The sequence below is a fragment of the Nelumbo nucifera genome, chromosome 6, assembly GCF_055504915.1.
Source record: "Nelumbo nucifera cultivar China Antique chromosome 6, China Antique-T2T, whole genome shotgun sequence".
Classification (NCBI taxonomy): Eukaryota; Viridiplantae; Streptophyta; class Magnoliopsida; order Proteales; family Nelumbonaceae; genus Nelumbo; species Nelumbo nucifera.
The window spans coordinates 23,501,536-23,521,668 of NC_142654.1; the positions used below are offsets into that span (position 1 = coordinate 23,501,536).

At 40.7% G+C, this 20,133-nt stretch overlaps 1 protein-coding gene across 1 annotated transcript; it reads right to left on the minus strand.

Annotated features, from left to right (window-relative positions):
• Positions 1-10,031: 10,031 nt before the first annotated feature.
• On the minus strand, positions 10,032-13,305 carry LOC104612696 (putative arabinosyltransferase ARAD1). The gene is made up of 4 exons (XM_010280229.3): positions 12,655-13,305; positions 11,240-11,536; positions 11,045-11,140; positions 10,032-10,680 (listed from the first exon to the last, which is right to left on the minus strand). Exons 1-4 carry the CDS (start codon positions 13,129-13,131, stop codon positions 10,255-10,257), a joined length of 1,296 nt encoding a protein of 431 aa, XP_010278531.1. The 5' UTR covers positions 13,132-13,305; the 3' UTR covers positions 10,032-10,254.
• Between the last annotated feature and the right edge of the window lie 6,828 nt (positions 13,306-20,133).

Genomic DNA, 20,133 nt, shown 5'->3' on the forward strand with positions numbered 1-20,133 from the left:
CTCCATTAACAAGCAAAGCCCCATGGTTATAATAAAAATGTATAGTAAAAATGAGCCTATACTTAGTTTTGCAGAAGAGGATCAAGTTTGGGGAATCAGAGAACCAGGTTCACGCCTTCCATATTTTCATTGTGCAGTCTTCACTGTATGTAACCACCACATTACCTGCCAATAAACAGAAAACATTTGAAGATGTAGTTATATGGTTCATGCTCAAATTTTGGAATGCTAGACAAGCAAACCAGTCATTTGCAAGCAAGGGAATCAACAACTACACTAAGTCTTATAAAAGCTTGCCCACAAAACATGTATCAAGCAAACATGGAGGAAGAATGAAGTTCTTTATATAATGGGCCCAAATGATGCTATGTAGATTCTTTAAATTGTTCCTAACTTGCACCCTACTCCAGACCAACCAAAGTACCCAACATCATGTAAATACACCAGACATGGAGGAAGAATGAAGTGTAAACCACATGAAGGTTTATACCATGCTCCACGCATGATAGCAAGCTGTCTTTTGGGATGATATCGGGGATTTTATAAAATGCATTTTCATGGTAGCTTTATAAAAATATTTTGATCCTCAGGTTCTTCTGTAACATTGTTTTTGTAGCACTTGGTTTGCTGAAATCCTATGACCAACAGCTTGTAATCAATTTTCTGTTTTAACAAAATTCTTTTTAACTACCAAAAAAGGGATATATTATATATCAAAACCACACCTAAAATGAGGGTATCGCTAACCTGTCTTCTCCAACACAGTAAACCCATTCTCCTTTCGGTGAGACACAGGCTGCAACAAAGTCTCCACCTTCTCTCTTACCAGATGAGAAGCTTTTCACTACCTAAACCGCAAGTGCTTAGAAAATTACTATACTTTGTCAACAATAAACCACTTGGCCTACCAAAACAATGATACGATATTTATCAGAAGTCAGAACAGAACAGTTTAAGTTAAAATGAAAGGTGTGCAGAAAGGGGAAGTGAAGCCCATAAAGTCAATCCCATGCAATTAGATAGGTTTTCTTTTTCACAACAATAAAAGGTCTTATAAATATTTAGAAATAAAAAGATGTACATAAAGGGGCTGAAGCCCATAAAAGGCCTTTAAACTGCATGTTTTAGGGCCATTACAGTATCCCTCCAATTCAATCCACTAAAATCTTCCAGAGATAAGATCAATCCCTCAGAAATTGCCTGCATCAGCACTTGCTTGCACCTTACCTTTCTTTTCAAAATTCTATGATTCCTTCCAAATACTCCAACAGTAGTATAAAAGGGATCACATCGATGTTCTAAAACTGGACCTAACCTTATTTTGAGCCAGGTTGAACCAGAACTGAACCCCCTTTCCTGTTCATTGAAAACTGGAAAACAGAGAATTTTGAGGTTGAACCACCAGTAAAACTGAAAACCCTGAATTAAGCACATTTCTGGTTTGATGCTTGGTCTAATATTCAAAATACTTTATCATATTCTTAGTACAGGACCTCTGCTGCCCGCTTAAAGGAAAGCACATGAAAGAATAGTGACACAGGCAAAAGAGGAGCAAGACCAAGCTCCATGAATGAGGAGACAGGAGGGATCTCATAAAGCAGATTCTACCAAGTAGGGGAAAAAACATAAGCAGCGACAGTCCACTGATTGTGAAACAGATAGACAAGATCATTAGTCTATTTGGTATCAAGAGTTCCAGACGCCTTAATGGTCAAAACAGTAAGTGTCTTGTATTCATAGATCCTTAGTCTATTTGGTATCCAGATGCCTTCATGGTTAAAACAGTGAGTGCCTTGTACTTTTAGCTGACAAAAGCAATAAGGCACTTCCTTAGGGCAACCTCACATGGACGCCTGGATGATTAACATTTATGTGGCACCTGCCTGGTGTCCAGGGCCTGCTAGGCATGGCAAACCACAAGGCAGGTGCCTAAGTGTTGATGGCCTATGCTTTAAATTGTCAACACAGACCTATTAACTACACATATATAATGACAGTCTTAACATTGTTTCGTTTCCTTGATTTGAGGTTCATTATCAAAAGAGATGAAAAAAGGGCATAGCTGTTGAGGAATCAAAGGGAGAGATGAATCCTTAAATTTGGTGTTCGAGAATCAAAGAATGAGGGCATTCACAGATCGTGATCTGCAAAGGATTATAGGTCGAAGTTTTTGCCTAACACAGATGAGTGGATCTGGGTTGTAACAAGGTACAACCATGCAGGGACATATTCTGATGGAGGTGATGAGGGTATGAAGGTTTCTACCATTAAAGAGCAAGCTGATCATGTTGAAGAGGGCGGTCAAGCTCCTTTCTGTGCTATGAATGTTCAGCAGAGGGAGGAGATAAAGGAGGTGTTATTCGTTCTGAAACCCTGGTCAAGCTGTCAACTTCAATGTTGTGACCACTGAGGTAAAGGTTCTTCGGAATGTTGTGTGAATAAGCAAGGAGGGGAAAGAGGGGTGTTAAGTGTAGGAAACCAGGAAGAAGTGGAGAGGATGAGAGGGGGTTGGGGAAGAAAAATAGGAGAGTTTTGTGAAGTATGGTGGTCTAAGGGGTGGGTTTCATGCAATTCCAGAAGGGTTGGGTGCTGGAGTTGAGAGAGGGAGGTCAATGTGTGTTGTTGGGGGATGAAGTTTAAACTTTTAACTGTTGGGAGTCAGAAAGAATCAGAGGAGGGTAGTAAGAGTGTAGGAGAAGAGATGGGTTGTCTTGAACCCCCTCTGTATATCAATCTCAGACCCACCACAATCCTTTACTTCAAACTGAATGTGAACTCTGAGTTCAAAAGTCTATAAAAGGAAGAAAAAGTAGAGAGCTAAGCCAGTTCAATAAGTTGTTGAGGCCAAAAATGAAGCAGATAAAGGTTTCAATTCAAATGAGGAAGTTTTAGTTATTGACGACTCATGTGATTGAAAGATCAATTGATTTGGAGACAGTGGTTGATACGGAAGTCGCACATCTCTGGGCTTGTATTTCCTTTGGGTGAGGAATTTGCAAGGAAAATAAATAACTGGAGGAAAACTATGGTTTGCCATCCAAGGACAGATAAATAGATAAACTTGATCCTGTTGCAGTTGGTTTTAATTCAAGTTCTGAAACTGATCAGGACAGAGTGAGCTCTTTCAGTGGCAATAGTGGAGATCCTGATCCTGATGGTGGAGTGTCAGGTGCAGATCAGACCTTTAATAAGAATTTGGTCTTGGAGATAGAGAGAAGCAGTGCTAGTTGCAAGGAGTGGAAGATTTCTGAGAAGCTTCCCAATGCTGTTAGGTGTTTCAGGAATCAGAAAAATAAACTGTTTGGATTTCAAAAGTTTTTGCCTGGTTTGTGGTTGGACATATCGAAAAGGTGAAGAAAGTTAAGAAAAGTTTGTAAAAAATTTAAAGGGAATCATTTACAAGATTATGAAGTTGTTGGATAACCAAGCATAGTTCATGATGAAGTTTAGTTGAGATCTTGTGTCAATTTTAGGGGATTTTGGTGCTTTTATCGGTTGGGTGGTTGTAGTTCTTGTTGATGTTGAAGAGCTGTTTTCTTTTTTTTTTTTTAGTTGAGGTAATTGAGGGTTTGACTGGGGAGTTCTTTGAGAGAAGAGTTGGTTTCTTTATTTCTCAGGTGACTTCTGGTCACCTTGCACTCTCTTTTTTCTTTGATGCAATTTTTATTTTATTATCAAAAAAATCAAGGGTTTTGAGATGGAAGATGAAGGGGAAGGACCAAGAACTAGCATTTTGGTACTTGGAGAGTTGCACAAGAAGTTGACAAGAGGCTTATTGTAGTCATCAAATTTAAGCTCATGGAACAGAAAAAAAAAAAATACTAAGTTCGACAGCCTGGGGCAATAAGGCTCCCCCAACAGAACAGATTCCCATTATACACTGGTTTTCCAAGATTTTCCATCTTCCACGTGATCTCAGTGACACTTTTTCTCTGCAGGTCTTTTTTTTTTTTTGATAAGTTCTCTCTGCAGGTAATTGATCCTATAAATTCAAAAACCAGAGAAGAATTTTATTTAGCAGTCCATCCCCAGGTTATATTTCTCTCATAACATACTTTCCTATCTTCAATTGATAACCTGCAAAAGAAGAGACCTTATCTTTGTCTCTCCCCAAACTGGTGTATTTTGTGTAAAGTGCATAATGAGGACTCCCACCACTTGTTGTCATCTTGTGCATTTGCTGCTAATATTTGGAATTGGGTATTTATGTTGTTTGGGTGCAAGTGGAACTTAACCTCTGAAGTAACTTGCTTTCTGACCCATCTACTTTTGGGTGGCCAACTAAGAGAGGGAAATTAACGTGGAAGTGCATCAGAGCAGCCTTTTTGTGGACTATCTAGGAGGAGAGGAAAGAAGAATCAATGAAGTAAAGAAGTGTATTTTGACAAGGACAATTCATTGGCTGAAAACTTCAGATTTGTTTAGAGATTACTCCTTTGATGATCTTTGGAAAAGTTGGGCAGAGGTGATCTCCACAGCCCCTAAAAAGAATAGACTACAAGTAGATTGGAGACCTCCTAAAGAGGGGGCAATAAAGCTGAACTTTGATGGTAGCAGTCAAGGTAATCCAGGACCTTCGGGTATAGGAGGGATCTTAAGAGATAAGGATAGCAACATTCTATCCTTATTTTCAGGACCAGTGGGAATTGGTGATTCTACAAGGGCTGAGATACTGGCAGCAGTACAAGGAATACAAGTTGCCAATCAACTAGGAGTGGAAATTTTGATAGTTTGAGGGAGACTCTAAGGTGGTAGTGGGTTGGCTATCAAATCCAGAAACAGTTTTCTGGGGCTACAGGGATCTTCTTAAGAAAGCTAATTGGCTGGGAGTCCCTTTCCACTTCCAGCAGATGAAACCCAATTCCTTTGTTACAATTTGCTGATGACACCTTTTCTTGTAAAACCTTTGTGGAGTAACTCATCTAGGAAATGTGCTAAGGTGGTTTGAAGTAGTTTCAGGGCTGAAAGTTAATCTTACAAAAAGTGAAATGATGATGATGGGTCAAGAGAAATGGCAGAAAACTAGCTGATGAAATGGGGTGCAGAATTGGAAGACTTCCAACCAAATACTTAGGGCTGCCATTTGACGCAAAATATAAGATCCAAAGACCAAAAGATTTGATATAAGACTGGCTACATCAAAAGTTAACAAAAGGAGGAAAAGTGGAAACTCACATTAATAAAAAGTGCTGTCTTCCCTCTTTGGGTTGGATGAAGAGCAATTCAAGTTTCACTTGGTAAATTGGAACAAAATCTGCTACCCAAAATGATCTGATGGCCTAGGTGTGAGAAGATTAAAAAGAAGTAAACACGGAACTTTTAGGAAAATGGTTATGGAAATTCAATAAGGAAGCTGACAGCTTGTGGAGGCTAGAAATTGCGGGTAAATATGGGTTGAATAACATGATCCACAAATAACGACAGAGCAGGGCCAAGCTTGTGCACACATCCAATCCTTTTTCATTCATGAAATGCGGGTCGGTCTCATGTATAACCACCTCAAAATGGTTCCAAAGCCTCTCTGTGATGGGAATAATTTAAGAGTTAATGCTAACTCTACCATGGAATATAACACTCACTAGCAAGACCTCATGGTAAGTTTGGCTCAATTTGCATGTATGAACTGTTTTCTTTTAACCTGAGACATGTTTTCTGAGTGAGTTTTGAAATTCAGCGCCACCAGCTCCAAGATTTTAGTAGAAACTAATCAAACAAACTAAATATTCGAAACCAAACTGCTTTAACTCCTTAGTTTAAAAAAAATCCAAAGGAAAAAAAAAACTCCCACGAGGAATATAATAACTGTCAATAGGTCGAGAAGGAATGATATAGAGAAAGTCCAGGAAGGTTATAAGCAAGAAACGTACTCTCTACCTTCGTATGTTACTGAATCTTCTTTCTTCTTTGTGTTTAAATGTATGTATCAAATCTATCCCTATCATCAGGAAGAAATTTACTGGCTTATTTTGATACTGGATTTAACTAACTACAGCTTAAGAAATTTCTATGCCCTCATTAGAGGAGTGTTATGTCCCCCATTCAGGTCAACTCATTTACCTAAACAAAAGTTCAGATAACTCAAAAAATATTTGTTGGTCTCCTATTCCTCTCTTATCTGGCATCATTAAAAGAGATCTTTTATTCTTTGTTCTTCTAATTAATAGGAAAAAAGTACTGAAGAAAGGATTATCTCTCACCTCATAGGTCATAGCCATTGATACACTGTGTTTCTGCATTGAAGTTAAAATGCATCACCTTACCTAGGAGATTACCTGCATCAATAATCAGCATGCATGATAGTCAAACTTTTCTGCAGAACCTCACACTTAGGCCTCATTCGTCTACCTAGGAGATTATCTCATGGGGGTAAGTTGATCAAATGGGCAATTCACCAATTTCTCTATGTTTGAGTGCCAGTATAATGGGTCCTTGGAAAGATGAATTTCCGGATTTTCCGGAAAACCAATACTCTCATGGGGGTGGATAAATTGCTTACCCACCTGCCCAAAACATTAAAATCCCCCACCAAAGTCTTTACCCAAAAAAGAATCCGTGCAATCAAACACTGGCACCACAATTTGCCCATGTAACTCTTGCCCAGAAATCATTTGCTGCTAATGGGACATTAACAGGAATGATATGCCACACAAGCCTTAATTAATCTCTTGCCTGTAACAAAGAAGTTTTAGCATCAGCATCGATTATTAGAAGGCCAGACAATTGGCTGTTTTGCTGGTGCAGTCTTAAATCAACAATTGTCAAAGATGGCATAAATTGATTCACTCAACACCTGTAATCTGCCCCTGTATGCATCTCTTTGCATTCCAATGTGAGATGACGTTTTAGCTTCAATATCACTCACCATTTAAGTAACTATAGAGAAACACATACAGAGTACTGAGAGAACAAGTGAATATAGGTTGCCTAGTCTCACAGAAAACCCATATACAAGGCCTTTTAGTTCCTTAATGACCTTGTAAACCATGCCACGCATGCATACATACATACATCCCCCCCCCCTCTCTCTCTCACTCATGAACCAAGATCATACAAAGGAAGTGATGTCTGACCTCTTGTACTGCATTATCCAAATCATATACAAGGGGAAAATACTAGCTTATTGAGAGAAACAATTTACGATGGCACATGTGTAAGTACTGATTTATATAGTTATTTGGAAACATAGTAATAGTTGATTTCCAGACAACTAACCAACCTGAAATCCTCTATTTTCTAGTTTCAAATCTCTCTGTCTTTGTCACAAATCCTCCCTCAGCAGTGCCATATATGCATCATTCACCTACTCCCATGTCTAATTCTCATTACATTACATTTGAAGCTCATCCAAGTTTTGAGAAGAAATCAGTGAAAGCATAATTTTGTGCAATGGTAACAACATAATGGAGATGACATAGGTTTCATTGATTCAGATATGGTACCTTCTCCTCCTCCAAATGTCTAAGCATTTCTGAAAGGGAAAGGAATGGTTACATGGTAAGTTGCTGAGAAGCAACTTGCTCCTGTAAAATGTGAAAAACCATACAATCGCATCAACTTCCATATAAATTATCTTAAGAAATTTTAATATCAACAAAACCTTCGCATGGAAGCACTGTAACCATTATTGGAAATCTGACAGTCCATCACCAAGTCACATATGATTAATTACCATTGGGAATAGAAATGAATAAACTGTGCACTAGTGAGTATCACATGCAATCATAAGCAAGAGTTGAACACAACTGGAATTTTGCTTGTAGTGTTTGTCAAGTCAAATTATCCTTGTACAATGGTTAAAGAGAAAATAACACACTCTTTCCCTATGATCTTTTGTTTTCTTTCTTTCCTTCCTTTTGGAGGGGAATCAATTCATGCACAAGCACTCATCATAAGCAGTAGACCAAATAAAAGAACACCCAAAATGCAAAGACATTCCATGTTTTCATCAAGACATTATAGGCATGAAACTGAGATTGATAATTGGTACCATAGCCAGGGCAATGGTGCAGATATTTTCAAATTAACGAAGGGGAATAATACATGTATAAACATTATGTAAAAAAACAGACAACAAACAAAAATTGTGTAAGGAATAATATTTAGATTTTAAATCCCAAACATAATGAACAGTGAAATAATTCAAGGGATATGGGCTACATGGAGAAATGTAAAACACAGAGGGTGTGGAAAAGAAAGTATCAGATCAATGGTATAAATTGCCCATGTCATCTATCTGCAGTGCAGAAAACCATAAAACTGCAGGATCTGAAGCTTGGTTGTTAGTCCCTTAATTTACAGTTTTAGTTAATTGTAAACTATTTTGATATTGTATTAAGCATATATTGCTTGCTTTGCATGATTGGAACAGGTGCCCATTCAGTCTTTGAACTTGGAATTGACCCCAAGAAACTATTTTCAGTGATAGCCATAGATTTGCAAAGCTGAAAAGATTGTGAGAAGACCTCTTTGGGTTTCTAGTTGTGAACCCGTCATATATATTCATCAATGAAAGGATTCACCTTATTGATTAATTAGTTCAAAAGGTAAATAAAATTACCAAGATCAAGAACCACAAACATCAAAATTATAACTTGTTGCCAACTTGCCATACTTGGCCCACCAATCAATGAGGCTGATATGAGAGATTCATGCTTAAAATCAATTTCATCATATGATTGAATACTATCCTTTTTATGCATGGGAGATGTTCAAGACAAAGTTTGTAGGAGAAAAAGGTTGTAATGAGACCAGTTCCACTTTTCATCTAGCTTAGGTGGGATCTATAGAGCAGTGTTCTTCCATGCACCTGCTTCTTTTGTATTGACAGTCCTCGTGGTCCACTCAAAAGATACCTGCTTAATATTGATCTTCTTAATTACCAGAAAAGATAGTTCTTAAAATGCTATTTTTAATAGCAGTCATAAAATGAGCATGAATTAAGCGAAGGCCTAAGACACAGTTTCCATTGAAATGGAAGATTTCAATAATTGATAGTAAATTCTGCTTACTGGTAATTGCTTAACCATGGTTATATTCAATAGGGTAGTATGTAAGACCAGATTCCAAATATCAAATGAGCAGAAGTTGGCTCTTCAGGTTCATGTATCCACTTATTTGCTCAAAAAAAAAAATGCTAATGTATACCTTTTAGTCTTTTACCTTTGTTATCTTTAATTTTATCATATGTTCTGCTCGGCCAACTGTGATACAGATGATGATGCTGATGACAATGACGCTGAAAGTGGAGGTGGAGGGTAGAGTTGCTTCCATGTCAGAAGTTAGAACCATTAATGCTCAAAGCTGTTTTCAGGGGAGGGGGCGACAATAACATCAAAGAAAGCACATTTCAGTCTACTTGCCATCATTAGCGCCTTTACCATTAGCAGAAGAAAATTTTCTACAGTTCCACATACTTAATTCAAATTCTCTTCTTCAGATCAAACTATACAACACTTCACAGTCAACAGGTTTGTCTGACCACTTTGTATTGGAATGACTCCCTCTAACACATCAATACAACAGTTCCCTCATTAATAATGCCTTGCGCTAGGATGTGTAAAGCCTATTTTGGAAATAAATTACCAGGCTTTTCCATTTGATCTGTTAGCATCTGCTTCTCAAAATAATACCAATTTCATGTCTTCAGAGTTTTTTTTTTAAATATTTGTGAAATGGTAGTCCAAAATTTGCCCAATTAATATTATATGGCATGTCTCCCTTCAGAAAACCATTTCTGCCAACTAAGATCCCTGCTCCTTACTGGTCATTCCAGACCTAAAAAATTCATCCTTTCGCATATATGAAAACTCACTTCTAAAAAGGATAGCAGTGCACAAGGCTCCCACCAATGCAAGGCCTGGGGAGGGTAGGTATGCAGCCTTACCTCCACAGATACACAGAAAGGATGTTTCCAAGATCTGAACCCAAGTCACAATGGAGAAACCCAATTGTTGTGTTAAGGCCTACCCCCTCACTTCTGCATCATTAAAAAACAAGTAAAAAAAACAAATGAACCTGTCAAAGGATTATCAAGATTTGCCTCACTTTGAAAAACAATTGATGGTTACACTCGAGAGGTAATACATTTGAAAAATATATCATTGCAGAAAAACAAACTAGGTGGTACATGATTAGAAAACATTGACTGCTACTGCGATGTGATCTCTCCATGCAATTATTCCCCTTTGAAGGGTTGCTAAAATGATGAATGATAAATGTACAGTGTAATAAAAGCAGAACCAATGGTCACTGCTGTCATCTCCTTCGGCCCCACCAATCTGGGATTTTCAGCCTTCGGTTTCTATGTTCTGCAAGCTTGGCTCCAGGAAGCTTGTGTCTGACTTGTCTCCACAACATGTTGACAGCATCTCCCCTCTTAGGGGGATACTGGAACTCATAGTGATGGGAGATGTTCTTCAGCCTCATCCACATCTTGATCCATCTCTCATTTGGGATTTGGTGGAGCTGCTGGACCATGTAACCAGGTTGTAGTGCTTCTTGGATAGAGAAGAAAACTGAGAATTGGGTATAGTCAAGCTCGTCCTCATAAGGAAGTTCGATCCGGTCACTCACAATGACAGGAACACAATGACTTACAATGGCATCAAAGAGGCGGCAAGAGGAAGGGGTGTCTCCTGCAGGGTGCAGACAGAACTTCGACAAGCGCATCCCTTGTGAGGACTGTTACAACAGTGTAAGAGAAATAAAGGTAACACAATATAAGTTTACAGTGTAAACACTACAAAAAGATACAGGTAATATACAAGACTCAATGTGCAAAAATTGCACACAACATGCTACTAAATATGTTTGTTGGTGACAAGTCAAAAGAGAATCTGAACTTCAAATGATAAGAGATTAGAGATTAGTAGATTACTAACATTACAGATTTTACAGCAAAATTAGGACAAGTGCATCCAAAGTCTAAATATTGCAAACAGTAATTACTGTGTAGATTGGAGAACAACATTCTCCTTGGTGGATGAAAAATATACCCCTGACAACTTAACTGAGAATATAACAATAATATCATATCACCACTTACTGCTTTTATGTTTTCTCCTGTCGCAAAGCTGTTTTCATAATGCACATCATCATAACCAGCTAGTACCTTAGCTAATTTTGCCCGGACAATTCCTTCCTATAATATTACAAGAGACATAGTCATTCCCCAAGATGATTAAAAAATAACAAGATTAGATGGATGTTGTTGAGATATCAATAGGCTAAATATACATACATCTTTTCTGAATGTCCTCCCCCTAAAAAAGAGAAGTGTGGTACGAGATTCAAATGGGTCTGGAGTGTCATCATCTATAAAGGAGTCAACAACATGTACATACGGGGCCACCACATCTTTGCTCAGATATGACATGCTTTTTGGATAGCGCCCAAAATCTGCAACAACAAGAATAGATGCATTCACCTGATCCCGAAGAAATCTGAAAGCATTTGGGTGATGCATAGGAATTACATGATCTCGGCCCCCAGACCGCTGCCAATACTTGGATTTCCTCAGAAACTCCAGCAAGTCAATCTAGAACCACAAGCAAGTCTTATTTGGGCCCAAGAGAAAATCAGGGAAATGATTCAGGGAATTGGTATTTCATAATATTTGCTAATCAAACAACTGCTTTATCCAGAATGATCAATGGATAAGAAAAACGTGAATAAAAGAAAATTATTATAAAAATAGGTTTATTTTGTAACGCACTATGTCAACCAAAAGAGACCCACGCTCTCCTTTCCCAGATGGCTGGGATCATATCACCACCAGCACTCTCCAGGGGCTATGCACTAGATATTTTTAATTTTTTATATAGCATAGACAAGCTTAGTAAGATGTTCGTTTTGAATTATCTGCCCTGTAGGCTAGATAACGTTGGTGTTTTCTCTTTTCCTTTTATAACTCCAGGTTGAATGCCACAAATTTCCCTACAAATGTAACTTAGGGTCCGTTTTGTTTGTCGGAATAGGGGTCTGGAATCAGAATCGTAATGACCTATTCCAATTCCAACTGTTTGATTGTGCGGAATTGGGACCCATTCCCGTTCCTGCTAGAATGGCATTCCCCATTTGAGGGAATGGCCATTTCCTCCCCCTCCCTTGTGAATGAGAATCCATTCCAGCTGATTCCCATTCCGATTCCAATTCCCGTCTGAACCAAACAGGTGGGAGGAACAGACCATTCCGATTCCAACTGTGAACCAAACGGACCCTTAATTTGGAAGAAATTCAAACTGAATTAAAACTCAGTTGTCTGTGATTCTGAACTAGAGACAGATATCCTACTGGCAATACCAGCTTCCCCATTAAAATCTTACTGTTATCCAACTTCACTTCAACAATACGCACTAGTAATTTAAAATTCAATATTTCAAGATTCTCCAGTTCAGAAAATGGGATCAAAAGGATATCAATTTAATGGATTTAGAAGTTACAACATGTGGAACCTACAGATTAGTGTACTGAACTGAACCCATCCTATAATTCACACACAGACTCACACACCAAAAAGAAAAAAAGGAAAGAGAAAAACACTCGTTCTAAAGTAAAGTTTTTTGCATCCAAGTTCAAACAATTCTCTAATCAAATCGTCACAACAATTAAAAAGGGTAAGAACGTTACGATGATGAGAATAAGAATAAGAAATACCTGAAGTTGTCGATCAATCTCCGTATCGGGATCCGTCATGTTATGCCCGTGCGTATTGAAACTCGTCGACGAGAAGAAGGGCACAAAGAAGACATCCGCCGAGTCAGGATCCAAAACCCTAACCGCCTCCCTCGACTCTTCATCTCCTCCCTCATAGAGAAGCGACGCCATCATCCAGTATTCAACACTGTGCTGCCTTTTGAGGCCGGAACTAGACGGCCAGGAAGGCAAATTCTGGGCATTGACGGGCGTGTCGTCCGAACTCCGGCGGTCGATCATGCCAATATTGAATCGACGGGGGAGATCATACATGTAGACTCGGAGAGGAGGTGATCTGGTGTGGCAGGAAGGAAGTTGGTGGTAAGGTGAGAGGGGCGGAGGTGGGAAATAGGACCTGAAATCGACGGTTCCGATGAAGAAGAAGGTGACGAAGAGGAAAATGAAGAACACAAGGGACAGTAGAGCTTTCCCCAGCATTTCTCTTCTCAGATCTGTTCGTTTCTCTGCACTCTGCTTTTCTCTCTGTCTGTCCGTCTTGTCTTTCTGTACTCACGTAGTCTCTCTATCGTCTTTGCTAGGTGGTTGCCAATTTGTCATTCTTCAACCAACAACGGCGGCAACCAACCTGAACCTGGCGTCTTACTTCGCGTACGTGAGAAAAAAGTACTTTTGACTATTCTAATGCACTCGTCGTAGCTTCCGCTTAGATTGTACCCATCACATCGTGATCACGTGCAGCATCTTACTAGATCAGCATCATTTCAACTCGGTCCGATCTAACGGCTTATAACAGGCCACATGTTGAATCATAAGAATATTGAATACAAAACTCATTATTGAATCATTTTATGTACCGACTACCGAGGCTATCTGCTTCTTTTTTACTTTTTAGGCTTTAGAGCAACCGGATATTTTAATTACATTTCCACGTGTTAAAATTCTATTGAACGTAGTTGTACAAAGGATCCATGTGAGTGAGGTGGATCAACCCCACTGCCTTCTCATTGAATACAACCGACACACCCTGGGAATTTGGTATTTGGATCGTTGGATCGGTAGCTTTGTCCATCATCAGGCTATATATAGTTGATTCAGTTTACTTTGTTTAATGAAAGTTGATTCAGCTTTAAAAAAAAACGGAAAATTACGGATAGGTATAATGCAGATTCTTGATTCCCACGGGAAAGCTATAAACATTTAGAAGGTCCAAAAATTACACTTTATGCATTCATACCTGCCCATAAATTGGTATTAATTGTCGAGCTGTCACCTGTCCCAAATGTATTTTGAGCCTACAAATTCTGACCTTATAATTATTGGTCATTCTCCCAATGGGGTGCCATTTGGGTGGTTGAGGATTGCCACAAAGCTAGGGCTGGGCTAGATCTTATAATTAATGGATGCTAAGCCCAGCCCATCCATGATCACTCTAGCCCGGCCCAGGCCCTAGATAGATTATAATAGATGCTAGGCCTGGTCTAGCCGGGACCACTCCTAAGTAGACCTATCACCGACCGAGCTCTGCCTCTTTATAAATAGAATATCACTAGGCCCAACCCCGAGCCTAGTCCGACCATCGGACCTAGATCTTGAGTCCGAGGCCGGCATTATATAAAGCTTGAAATTCGGGCCGAGCCCAAAGCCCGACTTTGATAGGCATTTTATAATGTATTAATTATATATTATTAATAATATGTTATATAATATTTTATATATTTAATAATATAATACTTTTTTGCTATTAATTTTACTATTATATAATATATATTATACATTATAACATTCATATTATATTTCTATTATAAATATAATATTATCAGGTCGGGCTTATTTGGGAAAGCTTGAGCCCGAGCCTATGGCTTGTCCAAGCCCGATTTAGGATGGGCCAGCATGTTGGACTACTTGACCCATGAACAGGTCCATTCCTAAGTGAGGTGCAATTTGGGTTCGGTTAAATTAAAAAAAAATGAATCAAAAATTTTGGTTTTGGTTATCTCTGTTTTATTGGATTTTAAATCGGTTAATTTGGTTTTAGGTTAACTAGATAATTTTTTAATTTTCAAAATTGAAAATCAAAATTTCTGGTTTGATTTTTAATCAAATAAACTGAATGCTCACCCCAAAGCAAATGACTTATTCAATTAAATTTGGAACGGGCCTTAACTCTAGGAGGCCATTTGATAAAACTAGTGTGACTGAATTGAAAGGCTAAATTTTGCAGTATACATATTTGCATTTATACTCTTCCCAAACCGAATCCAAGTTTTTAAGGAGTTTGTAGGCTTCTTGATAGCTGAAGCTTAATTCAGTAAAGTATAGACGTGGCAATTGGGTTGGGTAGGTCGAGTTCGGGTTGGGTCAAGACACTTTAGGTTAATTTAAGGTCAAGTTGAATTTTAAGTTGAGTTAGCAAATGTTAGACCCTAATGTTCAGGTTAATTTAATGTTCAGGTTAGGGTTGACCCACGGGCCAATTTGGCCCCTAAAAATAACTGTGATTCTAGAAAATAAAGAAAAAATACATGAAAATGCCAAAAATAAAGAAATTAACCTTAAAATCACAAACATAAAATAAAAAAAAATGAACTTTCAACAATTCAAAGGGTAAACGATAATAAGTGAAGACTAAATAGTAAAGATTAAAAAGTGGCAACTTCTAACAATACATAAATAGTCCCAATTAATCATGGCAATCGGGTCAGAGGTTGACCCATGACCCAACCCAACCCAACCTAGGTTTTTTCAAGTTGGGTTAGGTCAGGTCATTCTCAAATTCGAGTAGCTAAATATGAAACCCTAACCCTGATTTTTCGGGTTGGGTTGGGTTGAATTTACGAGTTGGATCAACTTTTTGCCAGGTATAATAAAATACCATATCCTTGAGAACCATGTTTTTTTTTTTGAAAAGTAAAAAAACATTAAAATAAAAAGAAAATATAGAGGAAGGTAATAAGAAATCACCGACTTAAACACTTCATACACTAGATAATAGCCAACAAAAGACTCTGAAAATGAACAACTGACTAACTCCTCCAGCACCATCCTAGAACAATCATAAAGGTCAACTGCAACGCGAGCAAAGAAGAATCTAGCAGAAGAGAGAATTCCCCAACAAATAGCTCCTCTTAGATGTCACTATCTTCATCCCATCTCCCTCCTCCAAATACCCTTTTTCTTAATATTTCTTCCTTCTTTTTCCTCTCAAATTCTTCAAAAGTTTTTTTTTTGTGAATTCCTCACCTCCTCAAAGACTGCGTTTAGAAACAATGCAAATAAGTGTGAATGTAAATATGTAGAGTGTAAAACTGTCCATATAAATTGTAAAGTTGGGTTACGTTAGTTTTGCACTAACAAATGTACCTTCTTACCTTTTAGCTATAATGGATGCAAACACAAATTCCAATAAAGCATGTTCCTTTTTACTTCTTTTTTATTGATGTACTTTTACATCTTATTATCAATATAAATATGCATTGGTTTGTCATTTGTCAATGCAAAGATGTAATGTTGCCAAACACAGGCAAAAGTGAACCAATGTGTAAATTTACCCTGAATCGGGATTTACACTCTATTTGCATCATTTCCAAATGCAACCAAAAGAACAAACCCAAGCTTTTCCCAAAGGCTTTCTTCCTTCTTTTTCCTCTCAAACTCTTCAAAGGCTTTTCTAGCCACTGCCTCGAAAGAAAAACTACAATTTTTCTCTGCCTTCTTTTAGAGACTTTTAGTAAAGTCTATTACCCACACCAGATGTGGGTAAATTACTTTCCCATCATGGAGAGAAATGGACCAACTTTAATCAGACAAAAATATCTCTAAAATATTACCAAATTGCAATTTTTTTTTAAATTAATGACTCAGCTAGTCTATTATGTGGCTGAAACTTGAAAAGGCTAAAATTGTTATGACATAGTTGCAAAGCATAATGACAATAATCTTGAGGATTATTGATATATTGGATAAGGTTTTATTTAGAATGGACTCATTATAAGCCATTAAATAGGTTTCTAAAACAAAAGGTCCAAAACCGTTTTGGGCAGAAACAATGATCACCTTACCCAAGATAGTGAGTGAGGCAAAATAACATGGGTAAGTTAGGGTGTCTCATTTATCTAGATAAATTTCAACAAAAAGAACATAGGAAAATAAACTTCACTCAATCCCTCGAAGTAAGGGATCAAATCCACATGACTGTAGGCTCTCCATAATACATTAGTAGGGATGGCAATTTTCCCCATTCCTGTCAAGTACCCGACCCCACCAGGTTAGGGGTAGGGAATGAAGTCCCTGCTCCACCCTAATCCCAATTACCAATTATATGTATATATATATATATATATATATATATATATATATATATATATATATGATATTAGTTATATTAATACATATTGATGAAGGGAAATTTGGCCCGACCTCGCAATCACCCGACACGTGGCAAAAGCAAACAACTCGAGACAGTAGAGCGCCCGAAGCGAACATCGAAAGCAAGTCCAAGCTCACTACCGAGCCCGAACTCCAGACCGCTCTACTAGGAGTTCGAGCTCCCTACTGGGAGTCCGAGCTCCCTACTGGGAGTCCGAGCTCCCTATTAAGAGCGAGCTCCCTAATAAGAACCTGAGCTCCCTACTGGGAGTCCGAACTCCCTATTAAGAGCGAGCTCCCTATTAAGAGTCCAAGCTCCCTAATAAGAACCCGAGCTCCCTATTGAGAAACCGAGCTCCCTACAAGGAGCACGAACTATACTGGGCCCCAAGCCTCACAAAGCTGTGACTCGAGTTGGCCCATGGCAGCTCGGAACACTCTCCAAACCGAACTCAAGACATCTCGCTCGCCACTTCAACACTTCGCTTCCGAAACACCAGGCTGACCAAACGTACCTGACACCAAGGACATCCGTATCCAAGGGCGACGCACCTGACTGATTTGGGATCTGACGCCTGACAGCCGCACTTCAAACGGCCTCCTGCTACCACCACCTGCAACCGTCGTTACTAGCCGCAGAGATGGCTCCGACAAAAGGAGCAGTGGCGGTTCTGTCCGGCCAGAGGAAATGACATTCGAACTGGCAGGAGTTCAGAAGTAATCATGCCCGATCTGACGGAAGCCTGGAAGTGAGTGCGCGAGGTGGTTATAAAAGGCTCCTACCCCCCAGGAACGAGGTATGCTAACTTTTGCGCTATCTGGTCTATCTTGCCTTTGAAAGACTCTAACCCAAGCTTTGGAGCCCTTATGCCGGGTTCTCCCCGGAGCTTCTCTTCTCCTTCCGTTTCAGGTCCCTGCCATTCAGTTCAGAGGCAAGATCGCTGACAGCTAAGATCGGCCGGATTGTGCATCATCAATTGGCGCCGTCTGTGGGAACGCTTCAAAAGGCCTCCCTCCAAAACTTTCATACCCCTTTCTTCTTCTTTGAAAAACTCAATACTCATGGCCTCCTCCAGCAACGCCGAACGCGGCACAGAGACAAACACCACCGGGGAACAGCCTCAAGTTCCCGTGGTGTGTGTTGGGCAGTTCACCATCCCCCTCTCGGTGGACGGAATTCCCAATCTGAATACACCACAAGTAGTGGCGCCTGTAAACCTACCTGCCACAAACATCCCCTTTCCTCTCCCCATCGAGACTACCTTCACTGAACCAACCGCCGTCCCCTGGCAGCTAGCCAAAATCGGTTGGACGACCTAATGCAGTGCATGCGGGCAATGCAAGCCCAGATGCAACAATTCCAGCAACACCAGCTTCACCAGCACCAAGTGTTGCACAACCTCTCCCAGTATCACTATCAACAGCAGTTCCCCCAACTGCCACCGAACCAACCACTACTTCCACCTCGCCACCCTACTCCGAAGCCGGTCAAGGCCTCTCCACAGGATGGACGCCTCCACCAAGGAAAGGCCTCCAGGCCCCAGATCCCCCCAAACAGTCAGGCCTCGTCCCCAGGCCGGAGAGAGAGAAAAGTCATCCCCGCCTCGCAGCTCGCAGGCGGGTCGGGAACCTCGCCCGCGAGATCGGCACCTCGGGGCTCCAAACCGGAGTTCCCACTCGTGGAAAACCGATTCGGCGCACTGGCAGCAGCGGACTACCAGCACTCTGGGCCCATCGAGCTCGGCAACACGGAGGCCAGCAGCGCCAGTACAAGGCCCACTCAGCAGTGAAGGCGCCGTCGAGGTCGACGAACCGCCACCCGCGTCCTGTCAGAGCTCAGAGGCAAAGGCGAGACGAGCTCAGACGAGGTAGGAGTTGCCCCGATTCTCTCAGTTCCTTTCCCCCTCGCGTCAGAACTCCTGGCAGTCCCCTTGCCCAGAGATTTCAAGCTCCCGCCTCTAGACAAGTATGACGGGTCCTTCGACCCCAACGACCACGTTGACGCTTTCCAGTCCCAAATGCACCTCGCCAGAGCCAGCGAATCATGCATGTGTGTGGCGTTCACCACCACCCTTAAGGGGGTAGCCCGCACTTGGTACAAGAACCTGGCCCCCGGGTCGATAAAGTGTTGGGCTCAGTTCGTGCAGGTCTTCACTGCACACTTTGTCACTAGCAAACGGTGCCCCAGAGCAGAGGAAAGCATCTTCGGGGTAGTCCAAAGGGAAGGAGAACCCATACGGGGCTACATCAAACGATTCAATGAAGCATGCTTACAGATACCGCGGTTAGACCCCGCGGTGCAGCTTGCCGCAGCAAAAAGAGGGGTGACGCACAAGGAGTTCAAATGGCACATGGTAGCTAACCAGCCCGCGACCGTGGCCGAGTTCCTCAAGCTCGCGGACAAGTTCATGAGGACAGAGGAGGAAATCAACCAATGAACCGAGGGCGGAAACGAGAAAAGAAAGAGGGATGGCGAGCCCTCTAACTCAGCCGACTGAAAAAACCCGGCCTAGGACCCAAAACCGAACCAGTCGTTCCGAGCTCCCTTGCCAGTTCGGACGGATTACACGCCACTGAACACGAGGCGGACCGAGATCCTAATGACGATTAAGGACGCCCCGTACGTGAAATGGCCACCTTGCCTAAAGGGAAATCCGAACGAAAGAAACAAGAATTTGTATTGTAGTTTCCATAGGGACCATGGTCACAGTACCGAGCAGTGCAATAACCTCCGAGACGAAATAGAGGGGCTCATCCGTCACGGATACTTAAGAAACTTTGTACAGCACAACAATAATAGCAATAAAGCGGATTGGCCAGGCGAGCACGAAAAGGACGCCCCCGAAACTAGCATTAGGCCTGCCGAACCGATGCGGCGACAGCCTCCGGCAGAGAGGCCAATTCGGGGAACCATCCATGTAATTGTGGAAGGTTCGGTGGTAGCGGGGTGTACATTGGCGGCAGCCCGGACTTCAGTTCACGAAGCAGTCCTCGAGGAGCGGAACCCTCCGAAAAGGCCAAAGACCGAAGAGCCAATCCTCTTCACAAAAGACGACGCGCGAGGAGTTCGCTACCCTCACGATGACGCGCTTGTCATTAAACTAAGAATCAGCG